Raw genomic sequence first — 19,912 nt, forward strand, 5'->3', positions numbered from 1 at the left:
GTTAATCAACAGTACTTTTCAGAATTACAAGTGGTGAAACTCAGAGACAATGTACTCTTAGAGAAACAGACGTAATGAGTTTCAGACTTAAAAAAAAGTAAACTCAAATTGTAAATGCAGAGTTAATTTATTATAGACAAGCCAGCCAGTGAGCAGATGAACTGAAAATACAAAATGTGTCTATAACATTATTTACTGTCTATCATAAAAAGTTGCCTGCTCAGACTTTTTTAATTGACTCGCGCACAAGTCTGCAGAATCGAATATGATCGCAGTCATTCGTCAGTAGAAACAATACCATCAAGTTGCCACATACTCTTAGGTAAATTACTGATAAACATTACTGGAAATATATGTAGTAGCTATGTGTTTGATTTAACAATGCTACATGTGATTATGACGTTAGCTCACCAAACGGTAAAGATAACGTAAAGTTAGCTAAATTAACATTTACTTATGAGCTAACATAGCGAACGTTAACAGCGTTTGCTAATGTTATTGTATTTTTCAGCCGATGGCGATAGCGTATAAGTCTGCCAGCTGACTAGATGTAAAAAAATGTAATGCGCTAAAACTTTAGCTGGAGTTAAGTAACATAATGTACCTAAGTATTAAAATTAAGTCTGCTGTACCACAGTCACATTATCTCTCCGCATTACTTTGTATTGTAGGATTTTTGAGGTGGCGGATGAACGGAAGAAAGATGCCACCGACTGAGAGGCTAATGGACAACAAAGGCCTTAAACAAAAAATCGCATTTGAGGTCAGTTGCTTTAATGCCACCTGGGAGTCGATTTTTCAGAAGTTACCATTCGATTACGATACGATTAATAATTGCCCAATATGCGAAATGTAGCAAAGTAGATTTAGAAAAACCCGACCAAAAAATAACAATTAATCCACGGTCGGACATTAGCTAAAAAAAAATTCCAAGCACCATTGACGTAGATATTTGGCCATTGCACATATTTTCATCTGTCAGTTTTTACTAGTTCGTTACTCGTCCATACAAATCCCTATTTACTGATTTTCTTGGTAGTTTTCTTTTCTCTCTTTTTCTCCCTAGGTTGAACGAACATCTGCGTATTGTGACAATTCTCCAGCAAAAAAGAAAGCACACGGTTGTAAAACATCAGCCTCAAAGGCTTCAGATTTGTTTGAGGCTGCACTTGCAGGTGAAATGTCTTCTGTTCTTTGGTTTTAAAGATGAAAATAATACATGTTTAACTTATAAAATATACATTGCTAAAAAAAAAAACCAAGGGAGCATGTAATCATCACAGTATAACTAAGTCAATTAAACTGTCAGAAACAGACTCCTTGAGATTGGCATGAGGGCCTGACATCCTCTAATAGGACCTGTGCTCACATCCCAGCACAGTGCACCAGAATTGGTAGGTCCTCCATTGGCACCCCGTTATTTTCACAGATGAGAGCAGGTTCCCACTTGTGAGCATGTGACATACATGAAAGAGTCTGGAGATGCCGTGGTGAACATTATGCTGCCTGCAACATCATCCAGCATGACTGGTTTGACAGTGGGTAGTGATGGTCTGGGGAGACATATCCTTGGAGGGTTCCTCAGAGCTCCACATGCAACCCAACAGTAGCCTGACTGCTGTTAGGAACCTGGATGAAATCATCAGACCCATCATCAGACCTTACGCTGGTGCAGTGGGCCCTCGGTTCTTCCTGGTGCAGGGCAATGCCCGGCCTGAATCCAATTGAGAATCTCTGGGACATTATGAATCGGTGCATCCGATGCCGCCAATTAGCACCACAGATTGTCCAGGAGCTCACTGATGAGCTGATCCAGGTCTCGGAGGAGATCCTGAGAATACCATTCGCCATCTCATCAGGAGCATGCCCAGACATGGGGGACATACACACTTCTGAGTCACATTATGAGTTTCCGTGATGAAATTCATGCAAGTTGGAACAGCCTGTGATTTCAATTGTCTACTTGATTGAGTTTGAATCCAGCCCTCAATTGGTTGTTGATTTTGGTTTCCATTGACTGTTACATCATTTTGTCCTCAATGAATTGGACAATGTACAGTAAAGATTTTGATCTTTAATATATTTCGTTCATCGAGACCTGATGTGTGATATAAGTGTTCCCTTAATTTCTTTGAGAAGTGTAACATTTCAATCCAGAGTGTGATGGAAAACTTGTCAGGAAGTTAACTGGAAGCATTCAAATCCTAAATAGAAAATATTGTCAGGATGTTAACTGGATGTATTAAAATCTTAAACATCCTTGATTCCACTCCAAGTTGTGCTTGAGCAAGGCACTTAAACCCCCACAACAACAGATCCTAAGGGGTCTATTGTGGAAAACCTCCACACCTCTCCAATAGTGTATGAATCTGTGTTGGGTTAAAGCAATTGTTTCTCTTTGACCAAGAGAAACAGTGGACCAATAAAGGAATGTATTATCATTTGAGAATGTATAGTCATGTGAAAGTACACCCGCTGGTAAAATTATTATTGTATCACATTTGGATTGATATCTGAACTGAATTCCAGCCACATTTAACAAATCTCACAAAGAAATAACTTTTAAATTAGTTATGGAATTAAACTAAACAGAAATGGGAGTGTTAAGCCTGCCACAAAGATTAGAAACTTAGTTTGGGCTAACCATTTGGGTGTGTGGTAACACATCATACCTAGAAGAAAAGGCCTATCCAATATGGAAGATCAAAGAAGTCAAATTTCAATTATTAAATATATAAATAAATAATTACATAAATACATTATTATTATCTTTTTTATAATGCCCGTTTAAGATAATGGTGTCAGCGGCTAATGACCACCCACTTGCGTTGATTGACATATCCCTTGTTATGAAATACGGCATTAAATGTTGAAATATTTTATTAAATTATGAAATACGGCATTAAATGTTGAAATATTTTATTAAATTATGAAATATGCAATTAAATGATGAAATACTCAATTAAAATATGAGATACACCAGGAGATTATAAAATACAACATGAATGTATGAAATAGGTCACAATATTATGAAAAAGGCCATGGTTTTATGAAATACATCTTGTGATGAGGAAAAACCTTGAGAAATATTATTATTATTATTATTATGAAATATCATGCCATTATTTAAAAAATTGGTATTATTAAAAGTATTTCATAATAACGTCCCATATAAAATAAAAATATTTATAAATAAAAATATATGTATTTAATTTTGAATCCTTTGGTCCTCCATAATCCAAGGGCATTAGTTGAAAAAAGGTTTTTGATGCCCATGAGTCTGGGAGTGCTTACAAAGCTATATTTAAGTACGTCTTTCCAGTCTGACAGATCATATACAAATGGAGAAAAGTTCAGAGTACTGGCAATCTACATAGGACAGGTCATCCCACTAAATTCGATAGAAAATATGCTCATAAAAGTCTCTGAGAACTGCAGGGTAACATCAAGGAATCTATGCCAGACCCAACAAAACAGACAAGCTGAAGGCTGCTATCAAAGCAACCTGAGCTTCCATACCACCTCAGCAGTTCCACAGGCTGATTGCCTCCATGCCACGCCGCATTGAGGCAGTAAATCGTGTAAAAGGAGTCCCGGCCAAGTATTGAGTAATTAAACATACTTAGGACACATTTGCAGGTGATTAGAGCTCTTCTCAGGTCGACATTTCTGCATTGTACATTTTTAATTCTAATGTTTTGAGATACTGGATTTTTGATTTCCATGAGCTGTAAGCCGTAATCATCAAGATTGAAACAAAAAAAGGTGTGAAATGTTTTAATTTATGTGTAATGGAGGTAACTTTTCCACTATATATATATATATATATTTTTAGATGCATCTGTAGAATGGATGTAGTGGCATTATGGTTGGGGCATCCTCAGGGCCTGGCCAACTTGCCATCATTGAGTAAACGATGAAATAAGGTTAGAATTGCCTGTCAGTTGTGTTGATATAAAGATTACAACTTTTCAGGGACTGTTTTTTTTTTCACGTGACTGTAGCTCACCTGGTACTCTGGTACAGCATGTCTCTTGCATAGTAGATACATTTACTGTATTGCACTTGTATTTTTCTTCAAATAATAGGTGCACATAGGGAGGTCAACATGCTATTCTCCAAATACTCTGAAGTGTTGAGGTAGGTACAAAAAAGTTTACATGACAAACATGATCAGAATTAGTTTTTATGTCTAATTTTGTAGTTTTGAAGCACATGTTGGAATTTAAATGTCACATTTCTATTAACTGCCCCAGGTAGCATACAACTAGCAGTAACTAAATATGCTGTACTTGTAAACAACTGTTCACAAAGCATGTACATCCATACACCACATATACAGTATCTCACAAAAGTTAGTACACCCCTCACATTTTTGTAAATATTTGAGTGTATCTTTTCATGTGACAACACTGAAGAAATGACACTTTGCCACAATGTAAAGTAGTGAATGTACAGCTTATATAACAGTGTACATTTGCTGTCCCCTCAAAATAACTCCAAACACAGCCATTAATGTCTAAACCGCTGGCAACAAAAGTGAGTAAACCCCTAAGTGAAAATGTCCAAATGTGGCCCAATTAGCCATTTTCCCTCCCCGGTGTCATGTGACTCATTAGTGTTACAAGGTCTCAGGTGTGAATGGGGAGCGGGTGTGTTAAATTTGGTGTTATCGCTCTCACACTCCCTCATACTGGTCACTGGAAGTTTAACATGGCGCCTCATGGCAAAGAACTCTCTGAGGATCTGAAAAAATGAATTGTTGCTCTACAGAAAGATGGCCTGGGGCTATAAGAAGATTGCCAAGAACCTGAAACTGAGCTGCAGCACGGTGGCCAAGACCATACAGCGGTTTAACAGGACAGGTTCCACTCAGAACAGGTCTTGCCATGGTCGACAAAAGAAGTTGAGTGCACATGCTCAGCGTCATGTCCAGAGGTTGTGTTTGGGAAATAGAAGTATGGGTGCTGCCAGCATTGCTGCAGAGGTTGAAGGGGTGGGGGGTCAGCCTGTCAGTGCTCAGACCATATGCCGCACACTGCATCAAATTGGTCTGCATGGCTGTCGCCTCTTCTAAAGATGATGCACAAGAAAACCCGCAACAGTTTGCTGAAGACAAGCAGACTTAGGACATGGATTACTGGAACCATGTCCTGCGGTCTGATGAGACCAAGATAAACTTATTTGGTTCAGATGGTGTCAAGCGTGTGTGGCTGCAACCAGGTGAGGAGTACAAAGACAAGTGTGTCTTGCCTACAGTCAAGCATGGTGGTGGGAGTGTCATGGTCTGGGGCTGCATGAGTGCTGCAGGCACTGGGGAGCTACAGTTCATTGAGGGAACCATGAATGCCAACATGTACTGTGACATACTGAAGCAGAGCATGATCCCCTCCCTTCGGAGACTGGGCCGGAGGGCAGTATTCCAACATGATAACGACCCCAAACACACCTCCAAGACGACCACTGCCCTGCTAAAGAAGCTGAGGGTAAAGATGATGGACTGGCCAAGCATGTCTCCAGACCTAAACCCTGTTGAGCATCTGTGGGGCATCCTCAAATGGAAGGTGGAGGAGGGCAAGGTCTCTGACATCCACCAGCTCCGTGATGTCATCATGGAGGAGTGGAAGAGGACTCCAGTGGCAACCTATGAAGCTCTGGTGCACTCCATGCCCAAGAGGGTTAAAGCAGTGTTGGAAAATAATAATGGCCATACAAAATATTTACATTTTGGGCCCAATTTGGACATTTTCACTTAGGGGTGTACTCACTTTTGTTGCCAGTGGTTTAGACATTAATGGCTGTGTGTTGTATTATTTTGAGAAGACAACAAATTTGTACACTTACTACTTTACATTGTAGCAAAGTGTCATTTCTTCAGTGTTGTCACATGAAAAGGTATACTCAAATATTTACAAAAATGTGAGGGGTGTACTCACTTTTGTGACATACTGTAGTTGTGGCCAAAAGTATTGGCACCCTTGCACTTTCTTAAAATGTCTCACACAAAAAAATACTGTGGCTCTCAAGTGTTCACTCACTTGGATTTATCCAGATTGTATTGTTTTACAATGTTAAATCTAAATGGAGTTTTTGCCAATGATCAACACAAAGTCCATAATATGTGTAAAAGGTTCCTAATTAATTACAAGCACAAAACAGAAAAGTCAATATTTTGGTAAAATTTGGTAGAGGCATGTTTTTTTAATATTTGGTGGAGGCACGTCTCTATCAGCTTTGAACATCTGGACACACCAATTTTTTACTATAATTCTTCTCCATTGGATTGAGGTCAGGGCTTTGACTGGGACACTCGAGGACACTGACATTTTTGTTTTTATTTCAGTCCATTGTAGCTTTGGCTGTATATTTGGGGTTATTGTTCTGCTTGAAGATTAATCTTTTCCAATGTCCCAGGTTTTCTTCCAATATTTTTTGTACATTGCTTCATCCATTTTGCCATCTATCTTTACAATCTACATAACATGAAGCTGTCATAAATGTGCTTCACGGTAGGGATTGTTTTCTTGACATTATGTTTGGCTTGCACCAAACAGTGCATAGCGTTGAGGATAAAATGCTAGAATCTTCTTCTACTGGGGCTCAAAGTACCACATGCATCCTGGCAACCTCTAGCTTATTTATTTTTTTCTTCCAACAATGGCTTTCTTTTTGACACTTTCCCATGAAGGCCACTTTTGTGAAGCACCCAGGCTATTTTTGCAGTTTGCGCAGTGTCCCCCAACTCAGTCGTGGAAGACTGTAACTTTTTTTTGAGTTAACATAGGCCTCTTAGTGCCTTCCATGGCTTTTGCACTTCTCGTCCAGATATTTGGTTTTTGAGGATGGCCTGTTTTAAACAGACTCATAGTTGTTACATTTTATTTCCATTTTTTAATTATGAAGTTTACTGTGCTATGGGGATATTGAGTGCCTTTGAAATGCTCTTATAGCCTACCTTTTATTGGTTATTGTTTGTTAGGAATTGCACAAATAAACTGGGGGACCTCTCAGATACAGGTGTACTGTATCTAACCTGGATTCATGTGAAACATCTTAATTACAAAAACAGGTGGACTCAACTAATTATGTGACTTATAAAGGCAATTGTTTTCATCGTAGCTTATTCAGGTGTCATATAAGCAGGAGTGAATACCTATGCAATCAGTTATTTTCGGTTTTATATTTGTCATTAATTTAGACCCATGTTCAGATTTTATTGAACACTTAGACATTATGGACTTCTGTTTTTGTAGACCATTGGCGAAAACTCATTTTCAATTAATTAAATCCTTTTCAGTTTCATGCTTTAAAACAATCAAATGTGGGGGAAAGTCCAAGGGGGTTTGAGATCTATTGTAAATTATTAGAATTGATTATTTATTTCACTGTTATTATTACAAAACCTTTGTTTTTGAATCAGAACCTAATATTTCAATCAGAAAATATACATAAATGGCTCTGACAAAAATGTTGACACCCTAGACTCAATATTTGGAAGCACAGTTCTTGGCATTTTGGACAACTCTTCTCGTGTGACAGAGACCCTGCTTTCTGACTGGGGTTTGACATTTTGCTCCAAAATGCCTTGATATTCTCATTTCATGATGCTGTGCACACATTCAAGGCACTCAGTTCCAAAAGCAGCAAAGCAACCCTAAAACATCACTGAGCTGCCTCCATGTTTGTCTGTGGGAAATGTTTTCTGTTCTTTGAAGGCTATATTTCATTTTTAGTAAACATGGAAATGGTATGCTTCACCAGAAAGCACTAATTTTGTCTCATCTGTCTATAGGAGATTGTGTCATGTTCAGTTGGGATTCAGCAAATATCAGTCAAGCTTTCTTATGTTTGTCTCAGAAGTGGGGTCCTCCCGGGTCTCCAAACATATAAACCTCTTTCACTGAGATGGGGACAGATGGTGCAAATTAAAGCTGTTGTATATTTTGTTTGAAAGTCATCTTGAATCTGTGTAGTGGTTCATGGAGGTGCTTTCTTTACCATTTAAACAATCCTTTGCTGCAATCTTCCATCAAGGCTTCTCTTGTGGACAGGCACAGTGGAAACAGGAACACCAAGTTCTCTGGAGTTGGACTTGTAGCCTTGAGATTTTTTTTCTCCATGCTCATTGCCATACACACAAAACAAGAGAATGAAACTGGTTGAACAAGTAGTTTTTATATTGCAGGCACCTGCAGTTCAACACATGTGCGTTCAGTTCCAAACTAAAATATAATTTACTGTTTAAAATGTAGTTATCTACTTGTATAAGGTGCCAATAATAATAATATTGGCCATTCTAGGACTTTGTAAAATAAGATAACATTTAGTAAATTATTAATTGCCAAGCAAATAAATACAGCACCCCCCAGAATTGTTGGCATCCTAGTCAAATATGAACAAAAATGGCTTTGAAGAAATGTAATCGATCAGTTTGATCTTATACTCAACATTTCATTGCTTTTTTATGCCAAACCCAGGTGTGTTGTTTGTTGCCAAAAAGCTACAGTTGTGTTTAAAAGTTTGCATACCCTTGGAGAATTGGTAATATACTGTAATATACTGTATGTAAAGAAAACATGAGTGAGCTGGCAAAACTCGTATTTTCTTTCTTATGGGATTCACATTCAACTGTAGGTCATAACAGAATGGAACAATCATAAAAAAAAAAAAAAAATGACCCCTGTTCAAAAGTCTGCATACCCTTAGTTCTTAATACTGTGTATTGCCCCCTTTAGCATCAATGACAGTGTGACAGGAGACTGTGATGGCCACTCCAGAACCTTCACCTTTTTTTTGCTGTAACCACTGGAGGGTCAATTTGGCCTTGTGTTTAGGGTCATTGTCGTGCTGGAAAGTCCAAGAGCGTCCCATGTACAGCTTGCAAATTGTCTTGCAGGGCCATATGGATGATTTATGTTATCATTATGATTTAAATGGCTTCATATGATCACTTTCTTTAAATGAAAGACAGATCAGTCAAAATCAATGCCAAAATTTCACAATTTCTGCCAGGGTATGCAACCTATTAGCACAACTGTAAACGTTAGTATTATCAGACCATAATAACTGTTTCTGGCATTTGTCACAATTTTCTAAAATAAATAATGCATTTTTTTTAATGAACTGCAAGGGTGCCAATGTGTTTTCGCACTACTGTAGCGCTTTTTTTCCTACAGTGAGAGAGCTGCAATGGATGCTTCGCAGGTTAGGGAGTTGGATAACCTATTGATGGAGGCCAGAAACTTGGAGTCAAACCTAAAGGAGAAGAAAGATCACTTACGGCGTACCCTGGCTATCATTTCTGACAAACTGCAGGGATAGACAACCTACATAGCTTTATGTCCTACTCTCAATTTGAAATAATTCCTCATTAATCTTAATCAGTAACATCAGATCATTTTGATGTGTATGTTTGAATGTTCTCAGTCATAATCCCACGTTGGCAAACAAAATGTCATTGTGCTTCATTCATTTAAAAATAAAGTCTTTATATTAATATTAATAGTAATATTACCATTCTGCTGTGTAGCCTACTGTAATGAATTACTTAAAAAGATTGATGTTTCAGTGTGTGAAATATAAAAAAGTAGGCACGGTAGTCATTGAAACAGAATGTTTGGTTTTATTATTTTTCTTTACAATGTTTTATATTGGTTACCAAATTTCTAGTGTTGAGTAAACCATATTATAAACAATTGTATTTTGTTAATATATCCTTTATTATTCTAATTTGGTCATATATATGATTGATATTTACAATATTGAACACAAAATGTAAACAAACAGAAAAATAAAAAATTATTTAACATAATTAAACATGCATAAATAAATGTTTTGCACAGTGCTTTAAAAGCCTTGTACCAATAGAAATGCACTTTTTCAATATAAAAGATAATTGCTAGCTTACTAACTTACTTATTTGTCAAAGTATGAAGTGACAAATTTTTTTTATTGTCAATTCAAATATTTCAGGATAATGTGGATATTCTTTTCAAGCCTACATTTCAGGGCTGGATTTGATTTCAATGTTAATATCTTACTTGCGTTGTCACTTTTGGCACAGAGCCTATTGCAATGTAGTGTATCTTTATTCAGCTTCCCCCAGAAAACAGGAGTCAGGCAGAAATGGATTACGTTTATAGAGAGCCATGGCAGGCATGCACAAAACAATTGCATTGAGGAGCCGGGTGGGCAGCGACCATTTCTCTCCTGACAGTTTTTCATATATCCACCAGGTAGCCATTCGATTAGCAATATTGACTCCAGTTGTTGGAGCTATAGCTCTCACTAATTACCTCAGCAACAGGATTTGCCAGTCAGCAGAGCCTGATTGTACATGCAAGTAGTTTGTGTTAATCTCAAAGCTAGTTATATAATGTATTTCTTTGTCTTTTTGCATAGTTGACTAGTAATGTGCACTGAAGTTGCAAAATAGGGACAGAATAGAACTCTGGTGGGCGCCTTTAAGGTACACTTTACAATTGATACATTGGTGTCAAAGAGCAGAAACTAAATACAGTACAGGCCTTTCGGTTGTTTCTCTGATGGGCTTCCTACATTTATTTTGATTCAGTAAATGTCTTCTGTAAGTAAGAGGAGTAGAATGTCCCATGGAAACCATATGGAATGTTCACAGGCACCTCAGCTCTGCCTAACTCATCAAATGTTTTGGCATCCAAAATCAACAGGAACGTGCTCTTGTCCTGGAGAAGGGAAAATATTTACATACATTTTGGGACACTAACAGCCATACTTATGTTAGGTGTTCAAGGGTAAACTGACCTTATTTGGAGTGATTACAACAGACAAAATTACACCGTCATCTTCTTCTGTTGCATCAGGTGAGGGTACAAAGACTGGCTCCGAAGGGTACAGACCAGGATGCTCCCATACCTTAAAGCACAGCAGTGAATATCAATACTGTATGTGAATTAAGGGACCATAGTCAATACTCGTTTTGTTATTCCATGCCTGGAAACCAAGTGTTCCCTATTCATGGTACGTATCTTTTGAATGAACAATTAGGACTACACTGTATTGATTGAACAACGTCCATAAAGAAGGAAACATTTGTCTGCGACTTGTTTTGGATTCCAGTTGTCCCGCTTGTGCTTTTGCTAGATTGGTATTCCCCAACTGTTCCCACATTGCATTGCCAACTACTTTGGCCTCAACTCATCATTGCAAAAACAGTATTCAGTGGTCACAGGTGGAGGGAAGAATCAATATAAATGAACAAACCTTCATTTTATGGCCTTCAAGGTCCATCTTGATGAGTGTGTCTCCTACCAGATGTCTGAAACCACAGCCGTAAAAGTAGCGGTATGGTTTAGTGTTATATTTAGCATAGTTGATCTGTGGGAACTCAAGGCCACCATACTTATGAAGCTCCTCACTGTGCAGATTCTCATGTGTACAGAACACCTGCAGAGGGGGAGAGTTAATGATGCGCTAAGGCAATGTAAGGCAGTGGGATTGAAACTTTTCAACAGTTATGCAATTTATCTGCCATAATTTCTTAGTACCATATTTTTTGGGGGGCAGAATTTCTTACAAACTCACTCCATTAATACAGCCTTGAAATACATCCGGTTACATTTCTAACTGGACTTATTGTAATAGATTAATGACTGTCCAACTGGTAAGGGGTTACCTCATCAAATTTTCAGAGCTGTTTTATAAATAGCTTCACATTTGTTTTTGAATGCTCAAATGACTAGACAGAGCATTTCAGGAGCCAAAGGAGGCTTGCGTTAATACATTCTTTAAAATACTTTTTTTCTTAGCACATGAATAAACATAGTATTATAAAGGAGGCGATGTGACATTTAATAATTTTGCTGTGAGTTTCATCCACATAATTGTTTGTGTTTGATTCGTAAATGTGTCATGGATATCAGAGGTGAAGTTTAGTATAAGACTTCTGTGTGGTTATTGTACACACCTTGTCCATAGCAATTCTAATGGCAGTGGCGGAACTGTCGTGGCGTGTGTTTAGATTTTGCTTGTAGGGTGTCTTGCTGTTCACACTGAGAGGCAAGACAAATCGCCTGGGAAACACTCTGCACATGGTGTTGTACACCTGTTGGAAAACCATTTTGTATAATCTTTCAATCTCATGCATCAACTGAATTCCTGACGCTAGCAGTTACATAAAATGTTAATGAACAAGCCATTACAAATGCTTCATCAATTAATTAAATTGGATGGGTGTTTCTGAAGTATAAATCATTTGATTAACCTCGTCCAGTGCCTCTCCAGACTTGCGCATGTTCTGGATCAAGTAGTTGTTGATGGCTTTGCCATCATCGGCCGCACAGATGTCCATAACCAGAAAGCCATCCTCCTCCCAGGCATTGATCTGGTGGAACGTGGACATTGCTTTGGCGTAATACTTCACTGAGTTGAGCTAGAAGAAAATTCAATTAAGCAGAAATTAAATGTATAACTGTATTGTAATGATTAATCACCATAGGGTTAGTATAATGGTGTCTCTAGTCACTGTAGGCATAGTATAATGGCCTTATTATCCACCAAGCTCTTACCATGCCTGTCTGCTTGTTGATCAAATGAAAGATAGTCTCAAGTTCAGGATTCCAGTAGACTGCATCTTTGATACCCTTTCCTGTCAGCTTGCCTGTAACAATCTTCAGGAGGTCTATCTTGATAGGTTGCTCAATAAACACAATGTAATTCTTTGACATTGCTGAAATCAAAAAAGTAGTATATTAATCTCCACATCTGTGGTTTACTCATAGCTGTATTGATTGATAATTTCTGTCCATTATAATTTACATAGAATTGAACCTTATTGTTTTTTTTTCAAGATGGTTGTGTGAGTGAGCCACCTACTGGTAAGATGTTTTCACATGAAATTGGTCATCAGCCAATGAGCTTTGTAGGTTTTGTCTGGTATGCTCACCAAAGCTGTGGTAGTATGAAGGTCTCGTCTTGTCCAATGAGGGAATTGAACAGACCACGGTAGCTCCCTCCAGGGTTTCTTTAAGGTTTTCTGACATCTTTGTTGAAGGCACACGGATAATATTGTAAAATGCACCTGATTAAGAAAGGATTAAAAGATCTGGTTTTATATAGAATCTTTCTTTGGAACCTGGAAAACAGACCACTGTTACGTCTTGCTGGCATATAGCACAGGTTAAAGCATTAAGGAAGATAGTGATGAGGAGTGTTCTTTACATACCTTTAGCAGTGTAAGAATTCCCCATGTTGTATGTTGTACCGTCAGGGTCTGTGTGAGGATGGGCAGTGGCTCCATTGACAGCAATGAATTTTCTCCAGTTCACCTGTTGAGAACAACAATATCTTTACAGCCCTTCAATCATGCGATTTGTCTCTTATAAAGATGAAAAAAAGCTTTTGCTTATTTGGTTGCTGAATGGGGCACTTGCTGTATACACTGTATACTTTATTTTGATTATAGGATGCCCATTAGTTGTTGCTCATTTAGCACCAGTTCATTCTAATTGAGTCAGAGCATAAAACACAATACAAAGCACTGATAGAACTGCTCCAGGACTGAGCTACATTAGTTTTAAGGTCAAACGAGTGTAACAAAACGTATTGTACCAACAAAACAATGTTGCCTGTATACAGTATTTTCTATCAATAGACCTTTACAAGTAATGGGAAATATGCAACCTCTGGTAGCTCCAAAGCAGTAATTAATGTATTGTCCTACCTTTTCTTTTGTCTCAAGCGTTTCAGGGTCCACTTTGTGCATGAAGTTTGTCTCCGTGCTTACATAGTAATCACCCTTGTATGTCACAAAGCTTACATTGTCATTATCTGATGAGCCTGTGGACCAAAGAGGGTTTCCACATGATTAATAAAAGCCAAATTAATCCCAGTGTTCTTTTGCAATTTTGAACGACCGTTAACTCACCTGGCATTTCAAACCGGGACAAAAAGCGCTGGAAGAAGTTCTTGCAAGGGTCTGGCATGGCCACAGTACCAAATTCAGACACAACAATACGTCTGTGTTCATTGTTAGCCATGTAACAGTCGCTACCCAGGAAGCGGCTCTTGTAGGTCACCTGGCCAGCCGCGATTTTAAACTGATGCAGGAGGGCCATTCCATCAAACCAATGGTTAAATCTAACAATAAATTGTTAATGTTGAAATTGTGAGTAGTACTTAGATTTGGTGAGACCTACGTTAATAGATAGATACTGTATATATACAAAAATAGTTGTTGCAGTTCTCCATCTGATTGGAGTACAAAATACTCACTTATTATTACCGATCTCAAACTTTCCTGGTCCATTTCTGAGGAAATTGCCTGTAATCCACTCCGGGATAGTTCCTCTGATGGTCGTGGGGATGGCTTCAGGGGTCTCATCCACAGAGCACACTATCCTCTCAATGCAAGGCAGACCATGCACATCTGTGTAATGACCCTTAATATATCTAGACTTTTTCAGTTCTGCAAGTATGAGTTCAGACAATTATAACTTAAAACATCTGAAGACCTACAGAGCAAAATAGCACATTTATATCCTAGAAGAAATAACAATGGTATGAAAGGTTTATTCTGTCTAAAAAGAAGATTCCTCATTACAAACAGAATAGTTATCTATTGAAAGTATATTACTATAGATATTCTTTCAATAGATAACTATATTACAAACACTGCCGATAGACAGTGTTTTAACCCCCACCAGAGAATGCCAACTTACCTGAAGTGCTTGGAAGTGGCATGTTGTCAGTATTCAGGAGCATGGATGTGACGGGTCTTGCTGGAAGAGAGTTTAAGTGATTTAACTCTTCATATGAAGCTCTTGTGCACCACTTGGGCTGAGCTTTATACTGAATCTGTAGCACAATCCTTCACACCACGTGGTGGTTCTTACATCAGTCTTAGAGGAACAGAAGTCCTGTAAGGTCATTAGTACCCTGACAACCAAGTAATAAGGGATGATCTTGGGATCAGCTCCAGAATTTCAAACTAACGTTGTAACACCTACAGTACATGGAAATGATATACAGGACATTACATTTTATGTTTATTAGCTTTCCATATATTTAGGTGATCTATAGTATTTGTTATTGAGAAATAGCAGCAGACCTTTTTGAGTGGTTTTAGACCAGGAAAGTCCCACAATAACAAACTATCCACTCATAATATTTGACACGCTCCAGCTCTATAACCTTAGGGTGTTATGTTAAACCAAAAAAAACCAGCTATTTTTAAAGGGGACTTTCAGAAACGATGTGTATCATTTGAGACATATTGCCTACTCTAATCAGCATGAAAAACAGTTCAGGGACATTGCTAGTTTTTTTAAACAATATTTATAAATATCTCTTATTAAATGTCTCTTATTCAGTGCAGTGCTTCAGCGGACAGATGTGTAAAAAAAAATACTCTAAATTTAGATTATCAAGAGTTCGTTTAACATAGCACAATAATTACTGTGCTTAAAAAAAACATATCCATAATTATGTAATTACTAAATCAGCAAGCTGAATCTCCACCCTACAGAATGTTGACAGGCTGTAAATTAACTGTTGGTGATATTGTTTGGATCAAAAGATGGATCATACAGAAGTGCAACTGAGGACAAATGTTTGTATGTAGGCTTAACAAACATTTATTGTTTGTTATACACACTCCCTAGCAGGCAAATTGGCATGAGGCTTGATTTGGGGTAAAATGTATTTGCTTTGTCTGATTGTGTCTGAATATGTCTCTAGTCTAAGACCAATACATCAAAATGTTGACATTGAATGAGTGACAGAAGTTGTCTTGCAATATCATTGACAGTTAGTTTGCCCGTAGGATAATTGTTAATTAATTAATTAATAATAATAGGAAATATGTTTGAGCAGGTTTATCTCTGGCAACCGATACATTTGATAAGGTTAAATCCTTCCCTTAAAAACTTCACAAATGACTATCAAGGTTGTATCAATAAATAAATGAAGGTAGAGATGAATTTCTTATTACTTCACTATAATCCATGTTTGAGATGAGTACAGATGGGTGATGTTTTGACAATGTTATGGCAATGACACTAGCAATGACTCTGTGATGACAGTGACACTCCTAAAGCGGATATAAAAAGTCTACACACTTTTATAAAAAATGCAGCTTTTGTTTAATTAAAGACTGAAATGAAGACAAGTCATGTCAGATATTTGTTCACCTTTAATCCATTTGTTTTTAATTATTGAAAAAACAAATGAATAACCATTCATTTCAAAAATGAATAACCCCCCTCCAAGAACTGCCACCTTAACGTGGTGGAGGGGTTTGAGTACCCGAGTGACCCTAGGAGCTATGTTGTCTGGGGCTATATGCCCCTGGTAGGGTCTCCCAAGGCAAACAGGTCTTAGGCGACGGGTCAGACTAAGAGCGGTTCAAAACCCCTTAATGAAGAATACAATTTTGAGTACCGTGACGTCGCCCGGTATGGCGCAGCCGGGGCCCCACCCCGGAGCCAGGCCCGGGGTTGGGGCTCGAATGCGAGCGCCTGGTGGCCGGGCCTTCCCCCATGGGGCCCAGCCGGGCTCAGCCCGAACGGGTGACGTGGGGCCGCCCTCCCGTGGGCTCACCACCCACAGGAGGGACCATAAGGGGCCGGTGCAAAGAGGATCGGGCGGCAGTCGAAGGCAGGGGCCTAGACAACCCGATCTCTGGACACGGAAACTGGCTCTAGGGACGTGGAATGTCACCTCGCTGGCGGGGAAGGAGCCTGAGTTAGTGCGTGAGGTTGAGAGATTCCGATTAGAGGTAGTCGGGATCACCTCTATGCACGGCTTGGGCTCTGGAACCACACTCCTTGAGAGAGGATGGACTCTTCACCACTCTGGAGTTGCCCATGGTGAGAGGCGGCGGGCTGGTGTGGGTTTGCTCATAGCTCCCCAGCTCTGCCGCCATGTGTTGGAGTTTACCCCGGTGAACGAGAGGGTCGTTTCCCTGCGCCTACGGGTCGGGGATAGGTCTCTCACTGTTGTTTGTGCCTACGGGCCGAACGGCAGTGCAGAGTACCCGACCTTCTTGGAGTCTCTGGGAGGGGTGCTGGAAAGTGCTCCGACTGGGGACTCTATTGTTCTGACCTGCGGCCGTATGTCTTGGACACTCGGGTGAAGAGAGGGGCGGAGCTGTCAACTGATCACCACCTGGTGGTGAGTTGGATCCGATGGCGGGGGAGGAAGCTGGACAGACTCGGCAGGCCCAAGCGTACTGTAAGGGTCTGCTGGGAACGTCTGGCCGAGTCTCCTGTCAGAGAGATCTTTAACTCCCACCTCCGGCAGAGCTTCGACTGGATCCCGAGGGAGGTTGGAGATATTGAGTCCGAGTGGACCATGTTCTCCACCGCCATTGTCGAAGCGGCCGCTCGGAGCTGTGGCCGTAAGGTCTCCGGTGCCTGTCGAGGCGGCAATCCCCGAACCCGGTGGTGGACACCGGAAGTAAGGGATGCCGTCAAGCTGAAGAAGGAGTCCTATCAGGCCTGGTTGGCTTGTGGGACTCCTGAGGCAGCTGACGGGTACCGACAGGCCAAGCGGGCTGCAGCCCGGGTGGTTGTGGAGGCAAAAACTCGGGCCTGGGAGGAGTTCGGTGAGGCCATGGAGAAGGACTATCGGCTGGCCTCGAAGAGATTCTGGCAAACCATCCGGCGCCTCAGGAGAGGGAAACAGTGCCCTACCAACGCTGTTTACAGTAGAGGTGGGCAGCTGTTGACCTCAACTGAGGATGTCGTCGGGCGGTGGAAGGAGTACTTCGAGGATCTCCTCAATCCCGCTGACATGTCTTCCATTGAGGAAGCAGAGGATGAGGGCTCAGTGGTGGACTCGTCCATCACCCGGGCTGAAGTCACAGAGGTGGTCAAGAAACTCCTCGGTGGCAAGGCACCGGGGGTGGATGAGATCCGCCCTGAGTACCTCAAGTCTCTGGATGTTGTGGGGCTGTCTTGGTTGACACGCCTGTGCAACATCGCGTGGCGGTCGGGGACAGTGCCTCTGGGATGGCAGACCGGGGTGGTGGTCCCTCTTTTTAAGAAGGGGGACCGGAGGGTGTGTTCCAACTATAGGGGGATCACACTTCTCAGCCTCCCCGGGAAAGTCTATGCCAGGGTTCTGGAGAGGAGAATACGGCCGATAGTAGAACCTCGGATTCAGGAGGAACAGTGTGGTTTTCGTCCGGGCCGTGGAACACTGGACCAGCTCTATACCCTCTACGGGGTGTTGGAGGGTTCATGGGAGTTTGCCCAACCAATCCACATGTGTTTTGTGGATTTGGAGAAGGCATTCGACTGTGTCCCTCGCGGCATCTTGTGGAGGGTGCTTGGGGAATATGGGGTCCTGGGTCCTTTGCTAAGGGCTGTCAGGTCCCTATACAACCGAAGCAGGAGCTTGGTCCGCATTGCCGGCAGTAAGTCAGACTTGTTCCCAGTGCATGTTGGACTCCGGCAGGGCTGCCCTTTGTCACCGGTTCTGTTTGTAATTTTTATGGACAGAATTTCTAGGCGCAGCCAGGGGCCGGAGGGTGTCAGGTTTGGGGACCACACGATTTCGTCTCTGCTCTTTGCTCTTTGCTCTCTGCTCTTTGCAGATGATGTTGTCGTGTTGGCCCCTTCTAACCAGGACCTTCAGCATGCACTGGGACGGTTTGCAGCTGAGTGTGAAGCGGTGGGGATGAAAATCAGTACCTCCAAATCCGAGGCCATGGTCCTCAGTCGGAAAAGGGTGGCTTGCCCACTTCAGGTTGGTGGAGAGTGCCTGCCTCAAGTGGAGGAGTTTAAGTATCTAGGGGTCTTGTTCACGAGTGAGGGAAGGATGGAACGGGAGATTGACGGATCGGTGCAGCTTCTGCAGTAATGCAGTCGATGTATCGGTCTGTCGTGGTGAAGATTTACCAGTCAATCTACGTTCCTACTCTCACCTATGGTCATGAGCTTTGGGTCATGACCGAAAGGACAAGATCCCGGATACAGGCGGCCGAAATGAGTTTTCTCCGCAGGGTGGCTGGGCGATCCCTTAGAGATAGGGTGAGAGTCACCCGGGAGGAGCTCAGAGTAGAGCCGCTGCTCCTCCACATCGAGAGGGGTCAGCTGAGGTGGCTTGGGCATCTTTTTCGGATGCCTCCGGAACGCCTTCCTGGGAAGGTGTTCCGGTCCCGTCCCACCGGGAGGAGACCCCGGGGAAGACCTAGGACACGCTGGAGGGACTATGTCTCCCGGCTGGCCTGGGAACGCCTCGGTGTCCCCCCGGAAGAGCTAGAGGAAGTGTCTGGGGAGAGGGAAGTCTGGGCATCCCTGCTTAGACTGCTGCCCCCGCGACCCGGCCCCGGATAAGCGGAAGAAGATGGATGGATGGATGGAAATGAATAACCTAAAACGGTCAATGTCTCGGTTGCATAAGGGTGCACACCTTTTATAATAGGGGTTGTACATATGTTTTCATTAAACCACATGTGAAATAATTTAGACAGGTTATCTGCTGTCATTTTACATCAACTGAACTGATTGGCCCTAAATAAAATCAGCTGTTCCTGGAGGATGCAGTAAATAGGTTTATTGTTTGCATACAAGAATATCAGTAATGCCCGCACTCTATTTTCCATGGTCGGCCACTGTGAAATGTAATGAATTTGCATGTTTCTTTAGTGAAAAAATTTAAAGTATTAGACGGACCATCAGAACTACACAGTCTAACAAGGACACTGTATCGTCACTACGACCACCAAAACATAACTTGGTTATTATGTCGCAATTTAATAGAATTGATCAAAAATCCCTAGAAGAAACAATTCGGCATCTTTAAAGCATCCACATGTTGTCTCAACACACTGCCATCTGACTTTTTAAAAGCTATTTTTACCTCTATAACAATGGATCTACAGCAAATAGTTAATGGCTCTCTGCAATCAGACATTTTCCCAACGTCTCTA

General features: G+C 40.9%; 2 protein-coding genes across 2 annotated transcripts; one reads left to right on the plus strand and one right to left on the minus strand.

The window, feature by feature from the left end:
• Nucleotides 1-396: 396 nt before the first annotated feature.
• Nucleotides 397-9,456, plus strand: LOC105024036 (testis-expressed protein 12). The gene is made up of 5 exons (XM_020046376.2): nucleotides 397-417; nucleotides 672-763; nucleotides 1,067-1,175; nucleotides 4,089-4,140; nucleotides 9,177-9,456. The coding sequence occupies exons 2-5, from the start codon at nucleotides 689-691 to the stop codon at nucleotides 9,319-9,321; spliced, it is 381 nt and encodes a 126-aa protein (XP_019901935.1). The 5' UTR covers nucleotides 397-417; nucleotides 672-688; the 3' UTR covers nucleotides 9,322-9,456.
• A 517-nt stretch (nucleotides 9,457-9,973) lies between these two features.
• Nucleotides 9,974-14,776, minus strand: bco2b (beta-carotene oxygenase 2b). The gene is made up of 12 exons (XM_010893674.3): nucleotides 14,697-14,776; nucleotides 14,251-14,443; nucleotides 13,904-14,115; nucleotides 13,700-13,815; nucleotides 13,202-13,304; nucleotides 12,923-13,057; nucleotides 12,546-12,706; nucleotides 12,242-12,409; nucleotides 11,945-12,082; nucleotides 11,242-11,424; nucleotides 10,783-10,893; nucleotides 9,974-10,703 (listed from the first exon to the last, which is right to left on the minus strand). Exons 1-12 carry the CDS (start codon nucleotides 14,737-14,739, stop codon nucleotides 10,560-10,562), a joined length of 1,707 nt encoding a protein of 568 aa, XP_010891976.1. The 5' UTR covers nucleotides 14,740-14,776; the 3' UTR covers nucleotides 9,974-10,559.
• Nucleotides 14,777-19,912: the final 5,136 nt, after the last annotated feature.

Source organism: Esox lucius, chromosome 1 (genome assembly GCF_011004845.1).
Source record: "Esox lucius isolate fEsoLuc1 chromosome 1, fEsoLuc1.pri, whole genome shotgun sequence".
NCBI classification, from domain to species: Eukaryota; Metazoa; Chordata; class Actinopteri; order Esociformes; family Esocidae; genus Esox; species Esox lucius.

Bases quoted from the DNA above. Each gene is read 5' to 3' on its own strand.
- LOC105024036 (XM_020046376.2), top strand. From the start codon at position 689: ATGAACGGAAGAAAGATGCCACCGACTGAGAGGCTAATGGACAACAAA. The intron at 764-1,066 runs GTCAGTTGCTTT...TTTTCTCCCTAG, and splicing joins AACAAAAAATCGCATTTGAG to GTTGAACGAACATCTGCGTA. The intron at 4,141-9,176 runs GTAGGTACAAAA...TTTTTCCTACAG, and splicing joins AAATACTCTGAAGTGTTGAG to TGAGAGAGCTGCAATGGATG.
- bco2b (XM_010893674.3), bottom strand. From the start codon at position 14,739: ATGCTCCTGAATACTGACAACATGCCACTTCCAAGCACTTCAG. The intron at 13,305-13,699 runs GTAGGACAATAC...TGTTCTCAACAG, and splicing joins CGCTTGAGACAAAAGAAAAG to GTGAACTGGAGAAAATTCAT. The intron at 13,058-13,201 runs GTATGTAAAGAA...TTTCTTAATCAG, and splicing joins GAATTCTTACACTGCTAAAG to GTGCATTTTACAATATTATC.